This window comes from Heliangelus exortis, chromosome 17 (assembly GCF_036169615.1).
Source record: "Heliangelus exortis chromosome 17, bHelExo1.hap1, whole genome shotgun sequence".
NCBI classification, from domain to species: Eukaryota; Metazoa; Chordata; class Aves; order Apodiformes; family Trochilidae; genus Heliangelus; species Heliangelus exortis.
In genome coordinates, this window is record NC_092438.1 from 10,867,580 (window position 1) to 10,895,570 (window position 27,991).

The 27,991-nt window shown below is 44.5% G+C and overlaps 1 protein-coding gene and 1 long non-coding RNA gene across 7 annotated transcripts; one reads left to right on the plus strand and one right to left on the minus strand.

The window, feature by feature from the left end:
• The first annotated feature begins 599 nt into the window (after positions 1-599).
• Positions 600-21,150, plus strand: PRPSAP2 (phosphoribosyl pyrophosphate synthetase associated protein 2). Of its 6 annotated transcripts, XM_071760786.1 has the most exons (14): positions 600-1,771; positions 2,535-2,645; positions 5,125-5,360; positions 8,028-8,144; positions 8,701-8,851; positions 9,975-10,027; positions 10,149-10,215; positions 11,211-11,383; positions 12,338-12,453; positions 15,925-15,980; positions 18,316-18,464; positions 19,153-19,223; positions 19,877-20,023; positions 20,441-21,150. In XM_071760786.1, exons 5-14 carry the CDS (start codon positions 8,733-8,735, stop codon positions 20,597-20,599), a joined length of 1,110 nt encoding a protein of 369 aa, XP_071616887.1. In that variant the 5' UTR covers positions 600-1,771; positions 2,535-2,645; positions 5,125-5,360; positions 8,028-8,144; positions 8,701-8,732; the 3' UTR covers positions 20,600-21,150. The 6 variants fall into 6 exon arrangements, with proteins under 6 accessions (XP_071616887.1, XP_071616886.1, XP_071616889.1 ...); XM_071760785.1 differs by lacking the exon at positions 2,535-2,645; XM_071760788.1 differs by lacking the exons at positions 2,535-2,645; positions 8,028-8,144.
• Positions 4,293-6,309, minus strand: LOC139804042 (uncharacterized). Its single transcript, XR_011729257.1, has 3 exons — positions 6,016-6,309; positions 4,761-4,885; positions 4,293-4,380 (listed from the first exon to the last, which is right to left on the minus strand). It is a non-coding gene; the product is annotated as an uncharacterized lncRNA (long non-coding RNA).
• Positions 21,151-27,991: the final 6,841 nt, after the last annotated feature.

Here is a 27,991-nt window from a genome sequence, read left to right on the forward strand (position 1 = left end):
GAGACAAATAGGCAGCTCACCTACAGAGCACCATCTCCTCCCTGGCACCCCAGCCAAGCCCAGCAAGCCTTGAGCACGAGATGGGTCTGTCACCTCAGCTCTGATCCCTGACCCTTGTGCAAGGAGAAGCTGTGCTGACATCAATACAGGGTCAGGCTGCCAAGGGACTGGTTCCAAGATAAATCTCCCATTGTATCGAGTTCCCTCATGTCCAACCTATCTTCATTACCACAGTGCTAATTGTGACAGCCCCTAATTCCCAGGAGGGAGGCTGTTAATTCTCACTGATACCTGTGTTTATCACATACTTACCTAGAAAAAACTTGAAAGAAGGAAAAAAAAAGTGAGAAAGGCATGCAAGCAATCCAAAGAGGTTGAAGGGCAATTTTGGCAGCTGTGTCCCTCTCTGACACAGCTCTCAAGACTCTTTTGGATGTGGTGGGGTGGTTGGAACAGTTTGAACTCCCCAGTATTTGCAGTCATTGAGAAAGGAGCTGAACCACTGCCCTGCTGGTGTGAGCCTCCTCATTGGTCCCATCGAGGGGCAGATCCGACAGCCCTGTGCATACAAACACTGGGCTGGGACAGGCAGAGCCACTGGGACCTGCAGGGTTCAGGTGGAGCCACTGGGATGTGTGGAGCTCAGGCAGAGCCCCTGGAAATGTGCGGGGTTCAGGCTGTCCATGGGGGAGCTTTAGCAGAGAGAATAATCAAGTTGTGATAGTCAGAGCACATGGTATGAATTATGTGCAGATAGACCAAGGGGAGCAGTCTGATGAGTCTAATTAATACTTTGGTGTTGGGCAAGGTAAATATGGAATCACCAGAACACCTTGGTGAAGACCTCAGGAAGACTTGGCAGGTGATTCTTGGCTATAGGTTTTGCCACAGAAACTGCATTGTCTGGAGCTGTGGTGCAGAGCTGCCCTCCAAGGAAAGCAGCAGGGGACAGTGATACCTCACTGACTGGGCTAGATGGAAAGAATCATATCATGGGGCCAGTTCAGGTGAGGGGTGGCAGACTTGTATGTGCTGAAAAGAGTTGGCAGAATCCAATTACAGCCCAGTTGTGTCTGGTCCTGGTTCAGTCACAAGCTTAAGTGGCTCCAGATCAGTGTGATGGTTTTGGTCAGACTAGGGTCTGGCAGGATGGTAAACACAAGAGAAAAAACAGTGGCATTTTAACCATGTTGAGGGACAACTTCAGGGTCTAACTGGGTATTGTGACATAGCTGCTTCTGTAACGAAGACAGGATGAAGATGAACCAAGAATCTCAAGCAGGGGTGAAATTAGTCCTTGACAGCAATGGATCATTGCTGTGCCTGGCAGTTCTCTGCTGTTTTAGCAAATAAGTAAGCAAAATTAGTAAATAAGCTCCTCCTGGAGAGGAGCTGAGGCTGCCTCACATTGCAGTAGAGAGTACAGCAGGTGATGCTGGAGCTGGGAGAAGCTGCAGAGATATCAGGGCAGAAATCAGCCAAGGAGACCATGGCATGTGGTAGCTCAAGAGGAAAAGGTATTTTCTCCTTGGGATCTGGATGAGAGCATGGAAATAGAAACTGGGCTCAGAATAGTTATGAGGAAGGAAGGAGGAAGAAGTGGGTGCTAAGATAGCCTTGAAAGTACCAGCCCCATGATTGTGGGTGCAAATGAATGGGAGGGAAACTGCAGCAGGTGAAGGTGTTTTCATTAAGGAGAAATTAATGAGACAATAAAAGCCTCAGTGAAACCTTGCAGTCCCTGTGCCCTCCCTCTGGTGAAACTTGCTTGGTGAGTAAAATTTTTAAGTGTCCCACTCTTGAGCTTGGGGAATGGACTTGTGTAGATAAGGTCAAGTAAAAGACTGCACATAGAGGTCTGACAGCAGAACCTCTGCCAGAGCTGGCTGGAATTGGGCAGGAGACCATTTGGCAAATTAGAGGAGCGGTGTTGGTCTGTGAAGGAGAAATATTTGTAACAGTGTTAGTAGGTTGTGCAGGTCAAACAGATGGGTGAACATGGGAGTCAAACTGCTATTGCTGATCTAGGGTTGGTCCTGATTGGCACCAAACTGGGAAGGGAACAGGATGCTCTTTGCTGGTTGCCCTTTGGTCCTGCCTTGTGCAAGAGCTTCTGTGTGTTCCATAAGCACCTGTATGAAGGCATGATGCAGGTTTGCTCACTCTCCCCATTTGTAGGGGAGCTGTAGCTTAGTGCAGTAGATGGTAAGCCAGGCTAGGGCCCAGCTGGTGGGACAGAGGAATGGGGTGGCCCCTGCTGGTCATATTCCCTAAAGTGACAAGATTTCATTGTCCAGTTCAACTGCTTTTGTCTAAAGGCTGTGTAACTGGCGGTTACACAGGAGAGAAGTGCACACAAATGCAGCAAAGAAAAGAAAATCTGCCAGCAAAGCAACAGGTGCTACTGCAGGTTCTTGTTTCAGGGCAATGTTTATTCAAACCTTTGCCCTCTCAGCCAGCTTGAGACATTTGTCTGTGCAGTGACCTGATAAATGCTGGGTATTCCAACAAGCCTCTGGTCTCTTTGTTTGAAGGCTTGGTTGGAGATAACCCTGTGCTGAAGCTGATGTGGCAAATCTGTTGGTCCCTGCAGGCTGACCCAGAACTGAGAGCACAGTTAGAAACAGGAAAACAAACAGAACTTGGTGAGTCTTTCAGTCAAAGCCTCATGACTCAGGAGGAACAGGGCCGTGACATGAGTCAGTGCCTATTTCCTGCAGATGGCCAAGCCAGGGCTAGCAGTAATATTTCATAAAACAGTAAGTGAGTGCAATCTACTTCCATGTCCCTTCACAAAGATATGTTCTCTGCTTTGGAGCTTTTTAAAAGGCACTTTTATTCCCAGATGTGGGGAATGCTATTTTCTAGACCACTTCCAAGATATAATAAAACTACTCCTCCCCTTGATGCAGAAATAAATTTATAGCTGCTATGAGTTCTGCCTCCCTAGCTGGGTGTTATCCAGGCCTGCATCTTCTGGAAATAAAGAGATGGTCTATCTCCCAGGGCAGTAAAGGTGAAGGCAGGGAAGGAGGGAGGTGGTGGCCCTGAGCCTGAGCTCAGTGTGGATGTGCCTGTGTGCTGCAACTCCCCTTCTAGGACCAACTATTTGCAAACCTATTCACAGGGCTCCATGGGGATCAAGTAAAAATGTTTCTTTGGTGTACCAGGTGTGATAAGTCTCACTGGCAGGTGGTTTGGTAGGTGATTTTTTACATCCACATTTTTTAAAACAAAAACAACTCCAAACAAACCCCAGAAAAGCCAACCTGACTGAGCAGTGATGGATGGAGCTCAGGAGATAAGATGACAGTAGCATTTGTCTTCTCTTGGGTGATGGATGCAGGCTGTCATTCAGCCAAACCCTGGATGAGCAGTGCCCTTCACCTTGGCTGGACTCAGTGTGGGGGTTTTTGCACATCTCTGCAAGCCAGGGCAGCATCTGGATTAAGAACAACAAATCTCTGTGAGCCAGGGTATTTGCAGCCAGCAGTTTTTCAGAATTCCTTAGATGACTGCTAATTGAACCATTGTAAAGGAAATAAAATCTGGGTGCTCCTTTTGGAGCAACTATTTGTTAAACTTTTAGCATTTGGATAGCATATTGTAAAATTAACAATTTTCTGTCCCTTGGAAGGTGAAATTTTTAAAGTTACATTCTTTTGATTAGGAAAAGAGAGGCTGGAAAGAAACTGATTTGCTAGAAGGAAACAAAGGAAATAGTCTTAGAAAAGGATCATAAACCAGAATCTTTTAGTTCCTGGTCCTGTGGCTTTCTAAAGCAGTGTCAGGAATTCAGGGCAATGTGAATCAAGCTGTCAGCAAATTCTGGGTGCCCTAGGGTATTGCAAAATGCTTCTGGGGAAAGGCTGTTAATTGCATTATGGGTCAGTGCTTCACCATGTGTTGTTTCTGCCTTAAACTGCTCTGCCTACCAGCCCATAGTTAAATACCACCATGAAGACTGCTGCTAAGAGAGAAATCCCTGCTGCTCTCTAAGAGGCTAACAAAAACCTCAAAACCCCCTCCCCTCTTTGTCCTAAAAGCCCCCAAACAAAATAAAAAAGTAACCTATTAGGGTCAATGACCCTGAATCCACTGTGGAACCACCAGCCTGCAAGTAGAAAAATATAGATTGAGGAAGATGAGGATGGTGAGGCCATTAGGAGAGGTCTAGGATTTTAAGTGCAATTATAAGAGACTCTAGGAAAAAGCAGAGGATCATTGCTGGCTCTCTGTGGGGCTAACAAACAGGCTTATGGCCTCTCTGCTCACATATTTCTAGCAGATGTCTTTGCTTTATGAGAGTGCTACAAGTGGAAAGGTCTGTCTGGCAGCTGCTCAGCTGCTTCAGGTTAAATTCCTCCCCTTCCCCAGATTCTGTCAAGAGAGGGAAAAAAGTGAGACAATTAGTGAAATGTTGTAAGGCAAGAAGCAATGAGCAAGTGCTGTAAAACATGGGGAAAATGCTGGTCCGTGAGCATTCAAAATAGGAAAAAACAGCTAGTAACAGCAGAAACTAAATTTTCAAAATATGAATTGAAATGTCCATTTGCAGGCGTGTTTGGTGTCCAGTCCTGGCAGCTGTGGTTTTTAATTCATCTCTCATGGTAATGCCAGAACAGGCGAAAAGTCTGCTGCATGCTCCAGACCTTGCTCTAATGCACCCTGCAGGCCAGATAATGAAATCAAATTGTGTTTTGTGAGGAAAGTCACAGCAGAAAGCAGCCGATTTGACCTTTTTATGCTAAAATTTTCACCTGTAAGATGCTGCTGATCTTCAGCACACAGTAAAACTTCTAGATACCCAGTTCATGGGAAAACATGGTGCTTGTTTATTTCCTTAAAGGGGAGAGTCCCTGGGAAGAGCTTTATTCTTCCAAACCTGTGCAGGGCGATCACTTTATTAAGTAGTGAAAGGGCACAGCTTTACACTGTCTTGTGGTAAAAGTGAGCTTTTAAAGAGGGTTACTAAAAATCAGCATCTTGGTGCAAATGTCAAATGCATCTTCGACCAGTTTAACGTATTGTGAGGAGGGCACTGATAGGAAATGCTGGCCAAATTGTGTATAGGGATTTGAGACCACTGATTTTTTTTTTTTTTTCTCTTAACTTACTTTCCAGGAAACCTTCCTTCTCTACAAACACAGCTGGATCCGTCGGCAAAGGCCACCTGGTGCTCAGGAGGGTAGTGGCAGTGCCCAGAGCGGCTCGGTGTGGTCAGCCATTCCCCTGACAGAGATGCTCCAACACCCATCTCCTTGTGGGCATCCACAGCCTCACGCCATAGGGACTTCGCACCACGAGCCCGGTGGGGGCCTTTACCCACCCATTATGGTCTTTTTTCACGTTTTTTGAAGGTGAGGGAAAGCCGAAAGCCGCCTCGGTACTGGGGTCCCCCCGCAGCACGGAGGGGCCAAGATGGCGCCGCCCGCTGCTCCCCTCAGCTGTAGCGGGCGGGGGGAGAGAAGGCGTCGCCTCGCGCCCGCCCCCCCCCCCCCCCCTCACCGCGCTCCCTCCCTCTCTCCCCCGCGCCGCCATCTTGGGAGCGGAGAACCGGAGGGGCTGAGCTCCGCCGCTGCCTCTGCCTCTCCTCTTCCCCTCCGGCCGGGCTGCCTTCACCCGGGGCCGGGGGGCCGGAGCCGGCAGGTAAGGCCTTCAGCAAGGGGCACGCTCGCCCGCTCAGCCCACTTCAGCCGGCTGTGTCAGGGCAGGACATCCCTCTTTTCCCCAGCGCTCTCTCCCCATCCTCACACAGCGTTCCGCCGCCTGAGGAAAGGGCTCCGTCGCCCTCCCTTCAGTGGCCCTGTGGGAGGGGGACCCTCTTCTCGGTGGCCCTTTCCTATGGCTGCCGGGGGATCCTCGCCAGCCCTACAGGTGAAGGGGAGCGGCGTGCTCGCTGCCACGCCGGGGGCTGCGGCGTGCCCAGGCCTCTGCCCTGAGAGGAGGGAAGGGATCCTCAGGTACCTCGGGGTGCCTGGGCGGGCTTCCCTTCCCAGGGTGTGTGTAACCCACCTGCAGCAGCTGAAGGACTTGTAGGGAGGTGTGGGGTTGAAGGGCCGACTCGCGGCTGTTTTGCCCAGGGTTGGAGGTTAGGATGGAGAGCCCTTCTGGGGCTGGTGAGATGGGTGTGTATGTGTGTGTGTGTGTGTGTGTCCTCCCAAGCCGTGGGGATCAATCATTTAGTTACGCTTTCTGTGTGGACATGCTTAATTCGTGGTGTGAAGGCAGTGGGAATGCGGCATCATGTGTAACCAGGCCAGTAATTGTGTTTGTCACGATGTGTCTTTGTAATTGTGTGCAGCCCTAAGAAAATAGGACTTTGTGGGCTTCAGCCCTGCTCTATGGTGTAGTGTGTTTTCCCAAACCTGATGCAGGCTTGGAACATCTGTCTGCCTCAAACCAAAGGGCTTTTGTCCCTTGTACCTCTGTGGTGTCATGTCTTTACACATCTAATAAAGTTTTGTGAGCTTGTTGTCATGCCAACACCTATTTCAAGGCTGATACGTCAATATTAATCTACAAATGCAACTTCCCCTACCCCCCCATCACACTGTAGCCCACTTGTTGATGCAGAAATACATCCACAAGATAGTCCTTGACCTGTGGTTAGGTGAAGAACTATGTTCAGTGTTGCATGTGAATATTTTAGTTTCTCATTATGGTGTAAAATGCACTCTGGACAGTAATCAGGAAGAAATCTTTTCTTTCAGCAGATCTTTTACCTCTTGTTTCCCTAACCTATGGAGCAAGGAAGATAACACAATTGGAAAAAAACCCCTGTGTCTTCAAAGTGCAATGTGGATGTTTTTAGTAATATCAAAAGTTGTCTCGACATTGTTCCCACCTAATCACACAAGCAGGATGCTTTCTGGTGGTGGTCTGAGACCTAAAAGCATTTCTAGAATTCTTGCTTTGTTGAATTACAGTTGTATCTTTGACACTGTTACAGATACTTGACAGATGATCACCATTAGTTAGCAGCTGGGGGCTACAGAGCAAGTGTGCATTGGAACAAAGGAGGAAACACTAGCTAAGAAATAGGTTTTCAGTGCTCCTTAAATTGTGGAGTGTATTGAGCTTTAGATGTCTGTAACCAAACTGCCTTCTAGCATTCCTTTTTTTTAATGAATATATATATATTATATATATGTATGTATATATATATATATATTGTCCAAAAGCAAAGGCTGAAAGGGTGGGGGCTTGTGTTAGTGGTATAAAGGGGGCCACCAGCTTCTGGTAGAGTTGAAACATCGTTATGTTCAGATTCTGTTGCAGAAATGATTGCTGTTTGTGATCTCTTTGTGCACAGTTTGGAAGTTTTGATGACAGGCAGGTTTTCGTTCACAAAAGTTGAGCACAGCACAGGTGCTTCACGCAGAGGATCTGCTAGGAAGCTCTTGACTTTTTTGTCCCTTAATTGGGTGTGAATCAGGTACAGTTTCTGTGGTAAAGTCAAACTCAGCAAGAGTATGGGCTGGGCTAAATTAATTTTTTTATAGAGCTAGCCAGCTGTCTTGTATGTATAAAAACTGTTGGTTTTGTTTATTTTTTTCTTTAAGATTCTGTCCTGGAGCACATCCTGCTTTTCAGCAGATTCCATGTGGCTCTTTTGTTTCTCAGCAGGGAGATATTTACCAGGAAAGAAATTACTGATTTCTCCTAACTCCTTACCTTTTTCTGAATTAGGCAACCTGTGTTTGTTATTTTCAGACACCTACATAATGCTAAATGGGCTGGATTATTTATACAGCAGAAGTGAGGTTCAGTAGCCTGGCATTTTCTGAGTTGAATACTACTTTGATCTGTCAGTGGCTGTTGGTCAGTGTGATTTTCTTTTATTTGAACAAAACGTTATATAGGAGAAGTTACAAAAACATGATGTTACAGAGAAGAATAAAAAGTGTGAAGATGGAATGCCATCAAACCCTTGGCAGAACTACTGGCTTGTGCCTTTAGTTGGAAAAAAGAAAACACAAAACAAGTAGAGATTTCCTCTTGATATTTTTCTCCTATTTTCACAGAAGAAATATTAGTATCAAAGAATGACAGCTGCTTCACCAAGTGGATGCATTGTGCAAGAGGTCATTATTTACAGCTCCCAGCTTTATTGAACTCTTCCTTACCTTTCATCTTTATTTGTAAGTTTATATTTTATTGCAAAGTGATGGAAAGATACTCAGCTGTGGAAATAGGCTCTTGTAGTCAATTTCCCTGAGCTAGGAGTTTAGTTCTGACTGTCTTTGTGAACTTCAGAAATAAACATTGCTCACTTCTGGAAAATTAAGTGGGCGAGAGGATGGAAAAGAATATGTGTGTTATTACACAAGAGGCTAAAGAAAGCATTTTTAAAAAGAAAAGAGGCAAGAAAAAACCCAAACCAACCCTGTTGAAGTTAGGAGGGTTGTCTAGGGGGATCTCTGGAGACCTCCAGGGGAGCTTCTGCTGGAGGGTGTGTGAAGTTTAGGGGCAGGAGGAGGAAATCAAGGTGGGCTGAAGCCCCCTTCCTTGTGGCCATTTCATTAGGTCTTCAAACCAGGTCAGCAGTCAGGCTGTGAGGGGATATTTGTGTTACTATGAGAGGTGATAATACAGACTAAGGATGCCAGATCATATGGGTTTGTGGGAAACTTTCTAAGCAGAAAATATTTCTTGTTTTGAATGTTGTGGCTTTAACAGACCTTTGATCTCTTGCAGTCTTCTAGAAGTGGAAGCACAACTTAGGTTTGATGTTTTGTGTGCCATCAACTGAATTTGGGGCCATCATGAATATAACCAAGGGTGGACTGGTGCTGTTTTCAGCTAATTCCAACTCATCGTGCATGGAACTATCAAAGAGGATTGCTGAGTAAGTAAAACCCTGCAGGGCAGCTTAGGATCTTAGTGTTATTATGGTGGGGCTTATTTTACTAAGGACTGATTTCTCTGTTCAGGGAAAGTTACCTGGGAAAACCACTGTGGTTTGCAAGAATATTTAGTGTACTGCATTGTGTATTTCAGCAGATCAGTAACAAAGAATCTAAGCTGTGTTTAAGTTGTTTGCTGGCAGCTTGTGATTGGCTGCAGTAGGTTGTAGAGAACACGTGGAAAAATTAATATTTGCATAGTGTTAAATAATCACGGCAGAAATTTTTATTGTTCTCCTTGTAGCAGTTTTTTACAGGGCAAAGCTGCACCCATCCTGCTCTGTGTGTGTTAGATGAAGACCTTTGTGGAGCTTAATATCAGTAGCTTAAGCTGAACTTTTAAGGGTGTTTTCCCCCTGCTCTCCTAGCAGTGTTAAGATGTGTAGCATTGCAAAGAGTGTTGCACAGGATGGGTTTCCTCCTGAGGCTTGTGTGCCCAAAATTAGGTAGAGATAGAAGAAAGGAGAGTGCAGAGGAACTCAGCACTGCAAAGACTTGGCCATAATTGTGTAGCATGCTTGGTTATCTCCTTTTTTTAACAAGGGTTTGTGGTGATACTGACTTGAAATAAACATAGCAGATGTTGGTCTTCCATTATTCATTGAACAGAGCTCTTAAATATTTCCCATCCACTCAACTTTGGCATTTTCAAGAACGATTTAAAAGTGGTGTTTTAAGCATTGTGCATCTTTATGCGTGTAAAGGTCTATATGGCAGGTCTATTTCCAGGTCTGTATGGCAACATATGCGTAATGTATATAGGAATATATATTAAAAATTAGAAATGGTTACTTAATTTAGTAACCCAGCATTATTCTTCCCCATTGCTCATTCTTCTGAGCTTGACTTGAAAATGAGTTCAGCTTAGCCTGCAGTGCAGCTTCTAGAAATGCTTTGTTAAGGGATTTCCACTGTAATTACTAGTTTTATGGTTTGGAGCTTTCTTTTCTTGGTTTTCTCCTGTGGAATATAGCTTTTCCAGTAACAGTTGCATTATATGGGCTTTGCATTTGTTTTTGTTTTCCTCTACTGACTTCTATTTTTCTTTTTTATCTGTCCCTGCAGGCGTTTAGGAGTCGAGATGGGGAAGGTTCAGGTGTATCAAGAACCAAACAGAGGTGAGCATTTAATTGACAATACTGGAAACTTACTGAACTGTGATGCCATTTATTGGTACCCTTTTCTTAGACTCTATAGAGTGTTGCTATTGCAAACATTACATGTTTCTCTTCTTGGCAGAAACGAGAGTGCAGATTCAGGAGTCTGTGAGAGGAAAGGATGTTTTTATCATCCAAACAGTTTCAAAGTGAGTAACTGTTTAAAGACACTGCTAGCATTTTGGACTGTCCAAAAGAATGCTTTTGGTTTAATTCTACTGCACATTTTATGTACGTGGTACGTTATAGTAAGCTTAGATTAACTAGATATAGAGGCTTCTCTTTGTGGGTTCTTTTGTTGTTATTGTTCTGTGTTTTTTTGGGTATGTGCACAAAGATGATCAATACAAGCTAACCTGAGTTATTTTAATTTTCAGTGAATGTGTCACTGAAATTTTCTGCTGGGTCTCTGCATTCTTTCACTAGGTGCATCCTTTGTCTTATGTCACTCTATAAAATCTTCCTTTTTCAGCTACCCTGTTGCCAGCACCATTGCAAAATTTTACATCTTGGAAAAGCGTTTCCTAAGCAATGTGTCCTGTCATTCAGAAAACACTTTTTTTTTTTTTTTTTTTAATATGGAAAGAATTTTACGAATGCTCAGGGTTTTCTTTTAATGGCAACAGAAATGGAAGGTCTTTTAGTCCATGATCAGTTCTTATCTAAAAAAAACAACTTGTTAATCTTTTAATTTATGGCAGAAAATAAATAACTGGTAATTGTTACATATTTAGCCTAACTGCTGGCTTGATCAGTAGAAAAATATGTTGTGAAGCCTGAAACTTTCTTTAGAAAAAGTTTATCTGTATTGAAAAATACATATTTTCTCTTTTCTGCAGAAGCAAAATAGATGTTGGAGATAAAATACAGACTACTTGGTTATACATGCTGTATTACTAGCAGCCTGAAAATGGTGTAACAAAACCTGCTGATTTGCAAAAAAAAAAAAAAAAAATGCCAAGTGAAAGAAATACTGACAGCCACTTGCTGTCCTGAGGTGTGCACAGCTGGATTCTTAGGGAAAGTCCCTCAGTCCCAATAGTCCCTGCTGGCCTGGAGTGAAATCCCTGGATTGGGTATAGATCCTGTGTTGAAAAGAGGGTTTTTATGCACGAGGTACAGAACTGGATGCTTCTCGTTCCAGGGATGTGAATACTACAATCATGGAACTCCTCATCATGGTGTACGCCTGTAAAACCTCCTGTGCCAAAAGCATTATTGGAGTGATTCCTTATTTCCCCTACAGCAAACAGTGCAAGATGAGGAAAAGGGGCTCCATTGTCTGTAAATTACTGGCTTCAATGATGTGTAAAGCTGGTAAGAATGCAGATGGTTTGGAAATAATCAGGGCAATGGGGGCTCCTGCTGTCAGTTTTCAGGTTTAGAGAGGTTTGTGCACAAGTTGGGACTCTGTTTAAAAATAACTGCCAAGTTTTTTGTGAGTTTAAAACCCACATAGAAAGGCAAGTGTAATTAGAAATGCTTCCAAATGATGAGTTCATAAAATAAGGAAACTTGCAACAGCCATTTTGTGTTGTGTCGCACTGAGCTGGCAAAATGAGTCAGCTGGACTCTGCTGCTTTGGGCCATGGTATCCATCCCTTGTAACGCTGTTCTTTGCCTGTCTAACACCCTGGAACAGTTGGGCTTTGTCATTTCTAGCCGTTTTTTTACCCATTGGATGAATGCACTTTGTGTCTGTCCTTTACATTTGAGATTGTGTGGCAGAATGAGACTATTCATTTTCACAGCCTTCAACACATTTTCTTCTCCTTTTGCTTTTGCTCCTGAGAAAAATGTGCAGCTAGAATGGTGTGATCAGCTTTTTTATTTCCAGGGAAGGATTTTGAGAATTAGAATTTGGGCTTAGAGTTTAAATGAGGAGTTTAATGATAGCTGTTCTAGGGGCTCCCCATGTGCCATAGGACTTTTTGTCTTGCTCGTGCTTCCATTTTCTCACATGTTGGGTGGAGAAAGAGCTTACCTGCCTCAGTGTGGCACTGCTGAGTCAATTTTGTTGAGTGTTCCGAGGTTCTTTTGCAAAGGACACTGTAGAAATCTGGAAACATCATAATGGCAGTGCTCTTAAAAGGGATATAGTTAATATGCTGGTTGCTTTCACTAAGCACAGCATTCTTGTTCAAATACAGCTTAGAGATTGTGATCAGAACAAACTCCAGTTAAACTTACTGTAGAATTAAAGACTATGCCTCTTGTTCTGTCTTACTTTTCTTTATGTGCTTCTCTGTTTTGTTTTGTTTTGTTTTTAAGGTCTAACTCATCTTATTACCATGGATTTACATCAGAAGGAAATACAGGGATTCTTCAATATTCCAGTTGATAACTTGAGAGCATCTCCATTTTTACTCCAGTACATCCAAGAAGAGGTGAGGAAGGCCTTTTGTTACAGTTGGGGTGCTTTTAATTTTTTTCTTTTTTTTCTTTTTTTTTTTTTTTTTTTTTTGTCATATCTCAAGACTTTTGAAACAAATCCCTATGAAAAGACCCAACTCTTCAAACAGAATTTTAAAGGGAGAAAGGTCATGTTGGTGCAAGGAATGGTATTGGGGCAATTGGTTCTCTAGAGGATTAAGTTTTGCTTTCATGGAGACCTGGCATTTTCTTATCTGTGTAGTGGTGCTGTTCTGTCTTCTTAAATATATTGCCCTAACTAGGATTAAAAAAAAAAACCCACAAACAACAAAACCAGGAGGATTTTCTTGTGCTTGATATCCTCTTCTTTTATTATTTCCCATTTCCTTGACATGTAGAGGCTGGAGTGCTTGGGTGCAGGTATAATTCATACCACATTATGAAAACACTTGAGAAATGAAATAAAAAACTGGGAGAGAGCCTTGTTGCTCCCAAAGTAAGAGCAGAGGACAACTTGTGTGGAAATCTTCACCTGCTTTTTGGTTCAGCATGTCTTGAGCTTAACTTCTGATGTTCCATGCATCTGTGTCTCCAAATTTTTTTATAAGTGCTTTGAGGAGTGCTACTGGTAGATTCACCTATACAAATTGTGCAAATGATAATTGTAGGTGTAAGATATATATTATGCCTCTGACTAATGATAATTTGGAATAAAGCAAATGCTTTCTTCCTGGTGAGGCAAAAGGTGTAGCTCTTACTTTTAAACCCAAGCTATTTCTTTTCATAGAGGTATGAATGCCTTAATTAAAAAAACCCCAAACAACAAAACCAAACCAGCATGATTTTGTTATGACAGTGTCAAGATTTGTTTGGGGAATTAGTTACCATTTGAATCTATTGTTATAATTTCATTTGATACTAGACTCAAAAGAGGATTATAGAACAAAACTCCAGGCTCTGGGTTTGCCACAATCAGTCATCTTTTGTACCAGAAGAAAAATACTGTGCATTGTAAGCACTTCATAGGGTAAAAAAAGTGGAAAAGCAGATACACAGACACAAGACAAGTTGTGCCTTTTTATATTGCCTGACATGGATTGTGCTCAATGGCAAATCACATTCCTGTTTTAGTCTTGAAGCACATTTGGGTACATGAGGTGTTAAGGTTTTACAAATAATTGTTGCAACTTTGGGTCTGGAAGTGCTGAGTACTGAACATTTGTGGAGATCTGCTCAAGTATGTATGGAGAGGTCTCACTAGATACTTTCAGTCTTTTATTTCTTCATTCCTCTGCTTGTCTGTGAGATAACTTGCTAAAACTGAAGTTGACTTAATGTATCTGGTCACATGGGAGCAGTATTGACAAGTACCTTCACCAGCCAGGTCATTTATAGGTTTTTTTTCTTAAAAATTCCATCCAGTGCTGCTCAGGAAGGATTTAGTATTCACCTCAGGCTCCCAGTGGCAGCAGCTTGCTGTATATCCTGCATCATGAATGCCAAAGCAGAAGAAATGTTTCACGTGGGAGCTGGGATGTGGGGTACTGAGAAGCATGAAATAAAGAGTCCAGCTCAATAAGAGGGGAGGTCACTTAAAACACATTTAACCACAAGTTAAGACAGTGAGTGCTTGTAGTTGTTCTGTGCCAGGAATTTATGTATAGGTGGGAAGAGAATTACATGGTGTTCTGGGATGAAGACAGTCCAATCAGGACATTAATGCAATATAAAAATAATTTGGTGATTTTCCTTTGTGTGCTTAGGAAATGTTCAGTACTGAGTGTCTTGTCTTTCCTATGTGTACATGTTAATTGTAGGGTGATGTAGCTCACTGTTATGAGGAGCTGATGCCTTACTTTATTGGATGACATTTCTGGTTTTCTGACTTCATTTTTTAAAGAGCTGAGAATGAATTTGATAATTTGGCAGGGGAAAAATGAGGCAATGATGTCTGAGCAAGATCAAAGCCTGTATTATGTCAAGTGACAGGCCCTGCCTTCTCCATACCTTCCATCATGTTAATCTTTGTAGCCTGTTGTATAACTGAGTGTTTGTAAAGGACAAAACATGCTGAATTCCCAGTATTATAGGTGGAGTTAGTAGCAGTGTTGATTATTAACGCTGCCAGACACGTCCACAGAAAAGCTCTTGTTTTCAGTTGGTGAGGCCCATGCTCAACTTCACAACTGAATTTTGCCTTAATGCCTAATTCAGGCAGAGTGCTTTTGGGAATATTCAGCCACTGTAGGTTTGAGGAGATGGTGGAAGAGCTTACCTTGCTTGTGTTTGGAAAAAACCCCAACTATTTCCATGCTTTGGAACTGGTATTTAACATCTGTCACTGTCAGCAAGGGGATGAGCTGCATGTCAGAATACCACCCCTCCAAATTTGTGGGATTCAGATCAATTTGGTATTCAGTGAAGTCTTCCATCCCTTAATGCTGGGATTCTGAGGACTAGATCTGCCCTGTAAGACTTGGCTTGCTACTGCAGCTGACAGGGGGCTCTGGACTGTTGTTTTGGTAGCTGATGGAAGGACAGACAGGTTCTCTGTCTGCTGCTCTCTGTGGCAGACAGGTCATCCCAGGGCAGCACTGTGAAGGAAAATGCTGAGTTTGCAAGGAAAGGGTAAGATGAGTTATTAGAGGGAGCACAGGTTGCTGTTAGAAGGGAGAACTGGCAGTGTGAGTGCTGGGAGGCTTGAGGAGTTGTGGGCAAGGAAAAACGAGTCTGGTGGGGAATTAGTGCAGGAAAAGTGGAGGCCAGGATAAGAAACTTTGAGAGATGAAGGGTAAAACTCTGGCTAAATGAAGAGAGGAAGTCTGGGGTGAAAAGCTAGTATGAGAACAGGGCAGGGCAGGGGCTGCAGCCTTTGGAGTAGATTGTGCAGTGCCAAGTGGCTGATGGTATCAAAATGAAACTCACCTTCTTGGCCTTCCCCCTCTAGTGCTGACCTGTGCAAAGGAGGGTTTGCAGCAGTGTTAGACTTTGGCCAGGGCCAGTGCAGTGAAATGGAGAATTTTTCTCCCTTTTGGTGGGTCAGGATGATGTGGTAGAGTGATGGAGAAGTGTTAACTTTTTTGTGTACTCTGAAAAGCAATAGGAAATAGAAGAAATGCTGTGTTCTCAGGTGGTTAAAGACTGCCCCGTGCACATACAAGTGGAACAGGAAACTTTAATTGTGATGGTTTCCTGTAACACTTGGTTCAACTGTGTAGCCCTGATGTTCTTCTGAAGCAGTTATTTTTGTGTAATCTATAATACAACATGGTATTTATGAAAGGTGCAGTTTTAACTTAATATCTGAATTTTCTAAATACCTGTTTTTACTAAGCTGTCAGCTCTGTACCATGGATTCTTGAGGTTGCTCTTTTATGATCTATGCTTAAAATTCTTCTAGCAAAATAAAGTTCTCTGATTCTTACTGAGTTTAAATTTGTCTAAAGATATGAAGTAGACATTGCTATATCTGTTATTTACTACAGATACCAGACTACAGGAATGCTGTAATTGTGGCCAAATCACCTGCGTCTGCAAAGAGGTGGGTAAGATCTGCTCTCTTGTGTTAGAGCAAGAAATCTCTATCGTGATTTTGTTCTTAAGGACAGTTACCCAATAATTAGAAGATGCAGCCTTCAAATCCCTCCCAATTCTACTTTGTCAGGTTTGTAGTTTTATCACTATAAACATTATAAATGGAAGAGTAAAAATACCGAACAAACAAACAAAAGGAGGAGGTAAATCAGTACCATGTTTAGAATAAAAAAGGTGTTTAATCATATTCTATTTGTGTGCATTTACATTATAAATTTCCTCCTGTAAATAAAGAAAAATGACTGGAAGTACAATTCCATTAATCCAAAGTATTTGCTTAACATGGTCATAACTTAGAACATGGCTGATCAGATCCTAAACACAGCTGGCTTCCTGCCATGGTGAGACAGAATTTGGTGTTTGAGATTATTTTGCTTAAGTCCTTGTTGGCTGAATGACTGTTCATAAACCATAAAGCTTTTTGGTTGATAATTCCCAAACTCTTTTTGGAGTTCACTGTGCCCAGCAGGTGGTGTAAGAGCTGGATGATGCTTTAAGAGAGCGTATTTGCTGTGGTGGCAAACTTAAGAGTTTGTGGAAAAATTTTCTAGACTTTCATACCAAGGAGTCACGGAGCTCTTTGTAAGAAAGGTTTTTGATGCTATTATATAGCAAATCAAAAGTGGTTTGATTTGTAGAAATGTAGTGAGGGGAGCAAGTGCTGTCATCTTCATTTTCCAGCAGTAATTTTAATGTGATTTCCTTTGGTGAGTTATGTTTTGTTATCTTTGACCATTTCTTTTACTTGGTGTCAGGATTGCCTCTTGGGAGCAGGCAGACATTTGTTGAAGCAATTTCATGCTCATTAAGTAACTGTTTGTGCCAGCAGAGTCTGCAGGCACTTTTACCTGATCAGACAGATAAGCTGCACGTGTACCCAATCTGTGTAGGAGTGGATCCCAGAGCTGTATTGTTCAGCTCCTTCACGTGTACATGTGAGCATTTAAGAGCAGAATTTGAGGTGGTACATGAGAAAAGGGTGAGTTAATGTATCAGCCTAATCAAAGAAAACAATTCTCAGCTGAATTTCCACTTGTGGAAAAGAACCTTTGATTGATGAAGTTATGTTTCTGTGGTTTGAGCTCACTGGGAAACAATTGCATCATTTTGCTTGTACTTTGAACTTGACTCAGTTTATTTTAAAGTAATTATTATGGTGTCCTTGATAGGATTATGCCTTCTAATTCATAACTCTTAATGTCTGGAATTATAATTTAACTGTAGTTGATAACTTGAAAAAAAATCCTCATTGTGATAACCACAGGGCAGAAGATTCCTTGCTTTTAATTAACTGAGCATCACGATGGGCAGATATTCACTGGACTTTGAGTTGTTTGGGTAGTGAAACCAGGCTTAAGTGTAAAGGAGGTGATTCAGGCCCCAGGTCCTAGATGCTGATGTTAGAACAGAGTGACTCAGTCTGGACGTGGCAGGATCACTTGGACCAGGTGAAGTCAGATAACTGGCTTAGGTTAGATAGAGAGCTCTGGGGTGTGCAGGTAAGGTAGAGTGAATCCACTCAGTTTTACTTCCTGCTTCCAGTATCTGGAATACAAGTGCACTGTCTGTGAAATTCCTGTTTTCCTCCCTCCCCCAGCTAACCTCTCATTTCTTTACATAAATTCCTCAGTTTAGCTGAAGAAATACTGCACAGTGAAGGAGCTTTTTGCAGTGTAAAAATCCACACTGTTTTAACTTGAAAGAATGGTTTATCAGGCAAAATTATCATCTGGATTCTTTTTTTCTATAGGATATCTAAGGTTCTGTGTTGGGAAATCATAAATATTGTCTTTATTTAGTGCATAACTTGCTAAAAATAAGGTGAAGACTTTTTTTCTGTTTTCATGTTTTCTCCTGTTCAGTGTGGACAGTCCAGACATCCAGGCTATTCTTGGTTACTCTTGGGTGAGACTTGCTGAAGCATAGGATTTCAGGAATGCCAAAGGCTAGGATGTGTTTTTCTGGTTTTTTTGTTGTTTTTTTTTTTTTTTCACTTTTGGGCAAAGCAGGAGATCATAATTATTTGACTTGCAGCATTTATCCTGCTGCTTCAAAGCCTCTGTGAGTATTCAGGGTTATTCTCTCACAAGCCTGATGAAAATAAAATGCTTAGGGACAAGCAGTTACTTCTCTGGGCTTTCCTAAAAATTTAGGATCATTTTCCCTCTGAAACATTAGAAATAAAATGGATATAATTACGAATGTATGCACATAAATTATTTTAAATTTAATGTAGATTTTTTTAATTTTTTAAAATTTTTTTTTTAACCCTCTCCCTACAGGGCGCAGTCGTTCGCTGAACGCTTACGGTTGGGAATTGCTGTGATCCATGGGGAAGCTCAGGATGCTGAGTCTGACATGGTGGATGGTCGACACTCACCTCCTACAGCCAAAAATGTTGCTGCTATTCATCCCAGTCTGGAGATACCCAGTAAGTAAGTTTGTGTGTCAGTGTTCACCTGTCACCTGTCTTTTTTTGTGTGTTTGGGACATGAGGCTGGCAGTGAGGGACCATCAGAAAGGGTCTTTAGGGGGAAAGAAGATTCTTTTTGATGCATTTTGTCCATAGGTTCAGTGCTAGGCTGTAGGTGAGGTTTGTGTAGGAGGGGCAGTGTCATCAGGAGTGCCCCTGGCATGGAGTCCCACTTTTATACTGCTTTTTTTTGGTGGAAATTTCCTTGGACTCTGCTGAGCTGGCACTGGGTTTGTGTGTAGCTGTGTGATGTCACGGGCTTTGACACAGTAACATTGCTGAATGTGGATGTGATCTGTAGCTGCATGACCAAAACTTCATTACATAAACCTTGCTGGGATCTCAGTAGGGTGATTGAACTGGTTGTGTTTGCAAGCCACTCTTTTCTTGACTAAAATGATGAATTAATTGAATTGATTAAGACTTTGGGTATAAATGAATGGAGTTAATATTTTGGTTAAGCCTAAAAAAATCACTTAGGTATTAAAATCTTGCTGGTTTTCCCAAGATTGGTGAAACAGTTGTTGCTTCACTTCTTTAAGTGGTGACCCATGTACAGCAGACCTTTTGACACTTGAAGTAAATTGTATAAACTTCCTTCCCCCTTTCTAAAACATCTCTTTAAAAAACCATTGCCATTAAACAGTGCTGATTCCCAAGGAAAAACCACCCATCACAGTTGTTGGAGATGTTGGAGGAAGAATAGCTATCATTGTGGTAAGTAGGATGCCATAGTTTCTGATAAATTTTATTAAATATGTTAAAGTTGAAGAAATGAGGTAGATTTTCTGCTGTGTCAGCAGCTAAACTTTGGTTGTTGGTGGGCTTTCAGTAATGAACTTTTTAGAGCATGAGGCAGCATTCTGTGCACTTCCTGAAGCTGTCTGGGAACTGTGATGTGATCCAGGCTGAAAAGCAGCATTTGGACCTTGTTTCCATGGACAGACCAGAGCAATTTCTGTTTTAAGAGCTTAAGAAACTCTGAAGGGCTCCTGGTGGTGCTTGTGCATCAGACAAGGGGAAATCACATCCTGTTCCTGCTCTGAGCTCAGAAATGCAGCCTGATGTTTTTTGCAAAGCAGAGCATAATCTCTGGCCTTGTCATGGGAAAGGGCAATTTTCTGTGAGTGTGGCTCTGGAACCAATGTTGGTTGTCTTGGCTTTTCCCTCTTCCCCTCTCAGAGCAGTCCCTCTGCCCCTTGGCCTTGCAGTTGGACACCTCTGGTCCTTCACACTTTAGCATTGATGGAAATGTCCCTTTGGCCTTGGCTGGGAATTGTCCCACTTGAAAGAGCTGTAACAGTGGGTGTGCTGTGCTGATCTCTCTGAGCACGTGGTGAATCCTCCCTGATTCCATCCTCTTTTGGCAGGATGACATCATAGATGATGTTGACAGCTTTCTGGCTGCAGCTGAGACCCTCAAGGAAAGGGGGGCTTACAAGATCTTTGTGATGGCCACACATGGCCTCTTATCTTCAGATGCCCCCAGGCTGATAGAGGAGTCTGCAATTGATGAAGTAAGCTTGGGTTCTTTACTTTATTCACTGCTAATTTGGTGGGGGGTGTTTGAACATGCAATTTTCTCCTGCATCAATTACTGAAATATGCTGGGATTAAGAATTTAGCTGAGAGGTTTCTAGGTTGAGGCTTTTTGGCTGTGGAATTGTATGCTTGGAATATAAGCATCTGTACATCCTGAAGTCTATAGCCACAGGAAACTAGGGAAGCAATGGGGTGCCAGACTGGCAGCATGAGCAGGTTTTCCCTCCAGTGTGGGGGATATTGCTGCACCTTCCTTTGGACAGAGTGAAAGGAAGGAAGGACAGTGGTGTTAATTTCCATGGATACCTGGAGATGCCCTTTTACACTTCAGCTGTGGGAGGTGGAGAACGTAACCAGAGCTGAGTCCCCTTGATCATTTTCTCTTTCTGTAGGTGGTTGTTACGAACACAATTCCACATGAAATACAAAAACTCCAGTGCCCTAAAATCAAGACTGTGGATATCAGCATGATCCTCTCAGAAGCCATTCGCAGGATCCATAACGGGGAGTCCATGTCATACCTTTTCAGAAATATAGGACTGGATGATTAATTCCTTTTTTTCTTCAAGAAAACACCCGGGCCAAACTGGAAGCAAACAGATAAAGAGCTGTGAAGCATAAGCTTAACCTTAATATTTCTATTGAGCCACTTTTTGTTTCTCTTGGTTTAAGTATCAAAGTAGAACAGTTTTAAAGAGCTTTTTTTTTTTTTCCCTTTGCAGGGTTTTTTTGGGGGGGTGGGTTGGGAATAAACATTTTACAAAAACCCCCAAACTGTTCTAGTTGCTTTTTAGGTTAGTTGCACTACACACATGATGGGGAAAAAAAAAATACCAACAAACCACAAAACACTTGAAGCAAGAATTTGGCTTCTAAATAAGCATTCCTTTTCCAAAGCTGCTTGCTACAAGTGCTTTAAAAGAGAGTAAAACGAAGTGACTGTATAATATTTGCATTTTAAAAGCCAAAAAGGTTGTACTGTTGTATGCAGTTTGGTGATTTTGTAGGAGTGCTTTTATAGAAAAAGCATATGAAATATGCACCTGTATTTATTTTCTGCGATGAAGAATAAAGACTTTGTTTTGTGTCAGCTTTCTAAAAATGGTCATGTACCAGTCCTTTGCCTTCTGAAGCGTGTCCCCTTAAAACTGATTTGCAAGGTTTACTGTGTTACTGAAAGAAATTAAGAGGGAAATTGGTTCTTTTATGCTAATGTGTTCTTTTGGAATACAAACAGGATGCTGGCTGCTTGGTGGTAAGGAGAATAACACATATTTTGCTTGATCTTACAGTGAAACACCTTCAGACAAAGAGGAGACGCTGCTTTTCCCTAATGCTGATCCCTCATAATAATTTTTCAGCCTGTCTTCTGCAGAGCAGACTTGTAAAACACAAAATACAACCTTTTTGTTGCAGGTGCTATCAGAAATATCTTTGGTTGTGATTTGGCACTCTTGAGTGTGCTGCTTTGCTTCAGGGAAGGTGGGAGGAAGCTAAATCTATGGGTGAATGTCAAGAACAACAGGGATTTGGGAGGCAGAGGTTCCAGCTAGTAAAAAAATCAGCTCATTGCAGATAAGTTTCTTTTCCAGAGTTTTGTAGCCTGGCCTGAACATACAGATTTGCTACAAAATCTGGCCATAGCACCCACCTTGTTCAGGTTCATTCTCCTCACATATTCCTGGGTGCTGTGCCTGGACCCTGCCACGCTGTGACCTTCCAGCCTTGGAGAGCTGAAGTTCCTGTTCTTTTGCAGTGAAAATGGTGGTGGAGTCGATGGAACATTCAGGGGTTATTTGGTCAAGTATCTCCATCAGAATGTCCTAAAAATGAATATATAACTTCAGATGTTCAAAACCAGAAGTGAAAATCACCCTTTTTTGTTACAGTTTCTCTCTGCTTTAGACAAACTTCCAAGGGTTTTGGAAGGTCTCTTTGCTTTTAAGGGTAAAACCAGTTGTTTTGGTTTTTTTTTTTTTCCCTTTTCTGTCTTGGCACAGCACTGGGAACAATGGAAGCCTGGGCTGTGGCTGGAGGACCTGAATATTGTGAAAAGATCTACAATACTTGATTTTGTTGGTACATTCAGCCAGTGAGATGATGATTTTATTTAACCAGCTGCACTTTTCTGTTCAGGTAATGCCATTCTTCATTCTGTGAGCGTATTTTTCCTAAGATTATCCTGGTTTTGCAGCCCTGTCTAGTGAGGTTCTTGCTTCCTGTAAAATATCCTCATGGAAGGCTGTGCCAGGTTGTGTTTTCATGGCAACAGGTTATTCACCACTTTGGTGATGTTAGAGACACCAGGCTGTTGTGTTAACACTTCCATGTGCTTTGAATGTGCCAGTGGGGGGGTGAAATACCAGCTGAGCAGAGGGGGAACAGTTCAGTTCCTCTCTCAAGCATGCAGACCTGTTCCTGGGTGTGTTGGCTGTTTTTGAGAGGAAGAACAAACAGGTTGGTGTGTCTTGGTGAGGGGTGTAGTACTTGCAGTGTGTTTATTTTATTAGTGAGACTTTGGGATTCCATGGTTGGAGAGTTGCTACCACTTGAAAATGAGGCAGTGCAGGAAATGGTGTGATTACTGAATACCCAACCCCCTGAAATTCACAGGTTGCTCTGTGTTGGCTTTTGGAGGAGCAGCTTCATCCATTCCAGGAGCATCTCTTCTGCTCTGCCCTCCCTGAGGCTCCACCTTCGTGTCCCTCCTGTGTTTGATCATTGCTTTTGTAGAAATCTCCCAATGTTGCCTTGTTTTGTGCAGTGTACTGATGAGGACTCAGGAATTTGGGAATGGTAAAGCTGGGTGGCTGGTCCTTTGGTCTTGTGTAGTACTGGAGTGGTAGAAAAGGAGCAAAGTCTGTGCAGCTTCACTCTGACATCTTCGTACGCCTTTTCTTACATCAGGGCTACCTCCTTTCTGTGCTTTCCCCAGAAGCTCACCTGAAACACCAGCTATTTTTGGAGGTATTTCTCTGGGATCCTTCAAATGTAAAGGACATGTAAAAACTCATGCTTTATCCAGCAATTTTGCCAGTAATTAACTAGTCAGAAAAGCATGCAAATTCTCTCCAGACGTAGTATCTACAAGGAAAATAGCTGGGTTTGATAAACAGCTTCTAGAAGACAAAAGCCTTGGCAGTTTCTTGTCCAGCAATACCCAGATTTAAGGCACCTGCTGGGGTCCTGCACCCTGTGAGTCACTGCTGCTGAAACAATTGTAGGAGCAGCTCAGCCTGGAGCCTGCTGCTGCTGCAAGATCAAGGCAGAAGCAGCAGAAAACCCCAAGGAAATGGGGGTTCAGTAGCTGCTGGTTTGTGAGACCCCCAAAATTGAGATGTTCCTCAGAAGGGTGTTGGGGAGAGGGAGGGGATGGAGGTGGCACTTGGAGACCTCTGGAAGTGAAGCTCCCACTGCTGGTTTGTTTAATGATCAATGGTCTGGAGCTGCTTCCTGGTTACTCCTTCAGCCCCTGTCTGAGGAGGATGAGGAAGGAGGCAGAGGAATGATGGAGGGCAACCCCACTTTGGGATCCTTCACCCCCTGAACATCAATGCAGTTGGGCATTGCTGACCTTGTTGTCATTGTGGTTTATTTTGCTTTAAGAGAGTATGGGCAAGAGCATTTTCTTGTGTTCCCTTTCTGCTTTCCTTTTTGAACACTCTTTATATATATATATTTTTTTTTTCTCAGGGCTGTCTTTCCTGCATGGAATATTTTGGAAGCCTGTTACTTTCTCCTGTCATAGTTGGCCCTTGTTGCATATTTTGTGTGGGGGTAGTGCTTGCTCTGATCTGTTGTACCAACCCTCCACTCCTCTCACCCCCTGTGGAGAGGCTCCTGTAGCCTGAGAACAAGGTGGAATTAACCACAGCACAAACCTCTCCCCCAGCCTCTGGCCTGCTGGGTGTGAGCAGATCTCCTGCTTGGCTCTTAAAGGGTTGAGACAAATGCCCTGCTCAGGAGAACAAGCCCTGGGCTCCCTGCAGTTTCAGACAAGGAGCTCCCCACAAACCATTTGTTCTGCCTTGCAGAAAACTTTTAGCCAAATCTGAGCCCTGTTAGCCAACCTGTCTGCATGGGATGGAGGTAGGACAGGCACATCTTTTGTGGTTCCCCTTCTTGGGGTGTCTCCTTTGGTATTCATGGCTCCGGGTACTTGGGGTGCAGCCACCGTTTCGTGTAATTAAGCTCAAGTTGCAGAGCTCCCATTAATTATCCAGTCTTCTCTGTTTCACAGCTTCTTGTCTGGCAGACTCAGGTCTTGGTTTCTTGGTGTCTTGTCTGGGTTCAGAGGGAAGGGTGCTTCCTGGTGATCTTTTCTCCTCCCAGTCTTCATGCAGGGTCAGCAGGAACACCATCAGTGGCTACTTCCTTGCTGGCAGAGACATGGCATGGTGTAAGTAGAGTCCTCTCCCTCTTGTGACACCTGCAAGGACATCCAGCACCCTCTCATCAAATTCCCTCTCCTGCACCCCTGCTTCCTCCAGCACCTGCCCACACTTTCCCCCAGCCAGTGCACCTCCTCCTCCCAGGATCTGTGTCCTCTGAGCTGCCTTCTTGTTGCATGAAGGGTGCAGGAGCCCATGCGGTTTCTTTTTTCCCCTCATGATCTTGACAAACTGGTTGTTGGTCCTTCCAGTGTCTAGCATTGCCTGCTTGCCCAGGGCCACCTCAGGGTAGAGTGTGTGGCCACCATGGCAAATGCAACAACACCTGGTTCCTCCTCATCTACCTGCAGACAAGAGAAGTCCACCCAAAACTCACTGGGGATGCTCGGGTGAGCTGGATGTGTGGCAACACAGGTTGGTGAAGCTCATGGCTACCTGGATGGGAGTCTGTTCAGGGGTTTTTTTACAAAACACATCCACATCCCTCATCACACGTGGTGGATCTTTGCCCACGTTTTACTTTTGGAAGTGGTGGGGAGGTCTCTGCTCTGCTGCTCCCATTCCAATATTTTCTTTTTTTCTCTCCACCTCTCACAGAGTTGCTCCCTTGGGGCTGCTCTGCTGGGAAGTACCAAAGCTGGTCCAGCTAGCATGACTGGAACCCCCTTTTCCAGCACCCCGAGCACCTCCTCTTCTCCTCCTCTTCAGATTGGTGCCTCTCTCTTCTCCAGCAGTGAGGGCTTGGGGCTCTTCATTGGGCTGGACGGGACCGGTGCTGCCGGGAGCATCGCTGTCACCAGCTCCAAGTGGAACATAAGGGACCTGTCGTGTTATTAAGAAAATGAGTTTCTCAAGCCCTGTTGTAGGAGGTGGCCCATTTCATGGCAGCTTCATGCAACATCTCAAAAGGCTTTGGAGGAGCTGTGCAGGGGGGGGTAATTAATGCGAACCTGCTGACTCAGCTTCTCTGGCTTGTGTCTAGTGCATGTGCAGTGAGTTGGGAGTCAACTCATTGCAGTGAGAGTGTGGGCAAGAACATTTTCTTGTGTTCCCTTTCTGCTTTCCTTTTTGAACACTTTATATCCCTATGTGTTTATATCCCATATTTCCTATGTGTTCAAGGAAAGGGATATTTCAGTGTAGGTCTTCGAGTCCAGCTGAATAGGTCACCCATTCTCCTTCCCAACCTGTTGCTTCCAAAGTCCTTGGGTTCTGCAGTAAAACCAGGGTATTGGGCTTGCTTTGTGCCTAAAGAGTTAGTGGGAAACATCTGGTCAGGAGCTGCAGGGCTGAGGGCAGCAGACTCCTGCTAGTGGGGATGCCAGGGGGATCTCACTGTGGCCTCGTAGCCTTGCACCCCCCATCTGGAGACATTATAAAGTGGTCACAACATAAATGTGTGTTTGAGGGGGAGCTGTGCCTGGGCCAGGAGAGGCAGCTGAGTTCAGCATCGGGGTCCATGTCAGACTGCTGCAGGATCAGTGGTTTTTCCATCTGTGCCATGTTCCTCCTTCCCAACAGGCAACCTATGTTCTCCTGGCACTGCCCTGGGTGTTTGTGCCAGTCTACATCTCATCTGGGGTACGTAGAGCTGCCCTGAGCCTATGGGCTGGTGGCTTCTGCCAGGTCACCTGCTCCCCAGGGGGCTGCCACTGCTGTCCTTTGGGTCTCCTCAGACCTGCTCTGGGAATCCAAGTGTCTCCTTGCCTTCCCTGGGAACATCCCTGGAGGAGGGGGTCTGAACAGGGCAGCAGTTTCTCTCTTTCCTCCTGGCAGGTGGTCACGATGCACAATTATCTCCAGTGAAGGTTTGGAGGAGAGAGGATCTGGTTGTACCTCTGTGGCTTGTCACTCCTGCTCTCCATCTTCACCAAAATCTCGGTGAGTAGCTCCCACTTAACTCCATGACAAAGCCACAACCGATTCCTGAAAACCAAAAGGTTATTTCTGGGGCTCAAGCCATGTGTTGGCCAAGCTGTGGGAGAGCAGGTGCTGCAGGATGCTCCAGGAGGACAGGAGATGGGCAGATGGTGCCATTCACCACCCCATGCCTTGGTAGGTGGATCCATCAGTGATGCTGCTGTCCGGGTGGCCCTGACAGACACGTGCCTGGGTGTCAGGATTCCCAAACTCATGAGGTTGGAGGTGAAATGTGCTCAGAGGGTGCATCATCTGGGTTTTCCTCTATGTTCATGCAACCACACGTTCCAGCACCCCCTGAGGGACCTGGCAAACTTTAGGTCACACAGAGGTTTTCTGAGGAAGTCTTGCTGCACGTGTCAGATACCCAAGCACGTACAGAGAGAGCCTGATTTTTTAGGTGCTTTTTCCACAGGGATATTTCCCCCTGTTTGGGCCTCATTCACAGCTCCTCGTGTGCAGCCCCAGCTCCTGCTCCTGCTCTCCCGGTGACCGTAGGAAGAGTTTATCTGAGGTAAACCATCTTAAAAAGCCTGTGACACCAGACCTGGAGCAAGCAGGAGAAAGCCAGGGACAGACAGCCCTGGGGGGCTGGAGACAGAGAGACGGCGATCAAGAGCTCGGGGAGCATCTAGAGGAGAAAACACCCCGGAGGCAGCAGCCCCGCACCGTCGTCTCCTGCGGGGAAGGTGGCTCTGACCCGGGGGTCTGCTGCAGAGAAGCGAAATTTGCTTTTGCGTGCGGCTGCCTGCTAGAAATGTGCGGCCGGTGCGTGGCTGGCAGCAGGAGCTGAGTGCGGGGCAGCGGGGCCGGGGGCCGAACGCGTTTCCCCACGGCGCGGCGCTCGGTGCCCGCAGCTGCGCTCGCCAGCTCCGCGGTTCCCCAGCACCATCTCGGCTGGCTCCTGCTTCTCTCTTTTTCTCTCTGTATCCCTGAGCTGCGTTTCTGCCTCCTCCGCGGGTGATTTCGAAGCCCGGGGGCTGAGCTGTGAGGGGACTTTCTGGGTCTCCCTCTAAAGGATGTGGAGGATGGAGCATCCTCCAAGGAGTGTTCACTGTGCACGTCCATCAGGGCTGGATGCAAAGGAGAGGCTGTCCCTCCTCACAGAGCCCAGTGCTGGGTGACCCGATGTCCCCAGCCCCAGGAGAACCCCGTCTCCTTCCCGTGAGCTGCTCTTTGACCCCGGGCAAGAGTCTGGGCTTTCAGCTGGAGAAGCAGGTTGTGGGTGGTGGTAGCAGTCCCTGTGTTCCTGCTGTTGCAGGGCTTGCAGTGTGGCAGAAGTGGTGCTGGTGGCTCCATTAGTGCAGCTGTCACCTCTATTTCCCTCCCAAAAGACCATGTCCTGACATGCTGGAGGGAATTCTCCCCATAAATTTGATGTTTGTTATACCCTTATCATTTATGGAGCTGAAAATCCCATGGCATTTCTCCTGAGATCAGCCTGGTGGCTCCTGGAGCACCAGTCCAGTTAGCAGCTTTGGGCAGAAACATTTTGTTTATTACCCATTTGCCCTACTGGCCACTAAACTGTTGTAATTTCTTCCCCTCCTGCTGCTGAGGAGACATCTCTGCCCTGCTCCTGACAAAGAGCTGGGAGGAGCTTGAGGGAGATGCTGGAGCATCCATTTCCTG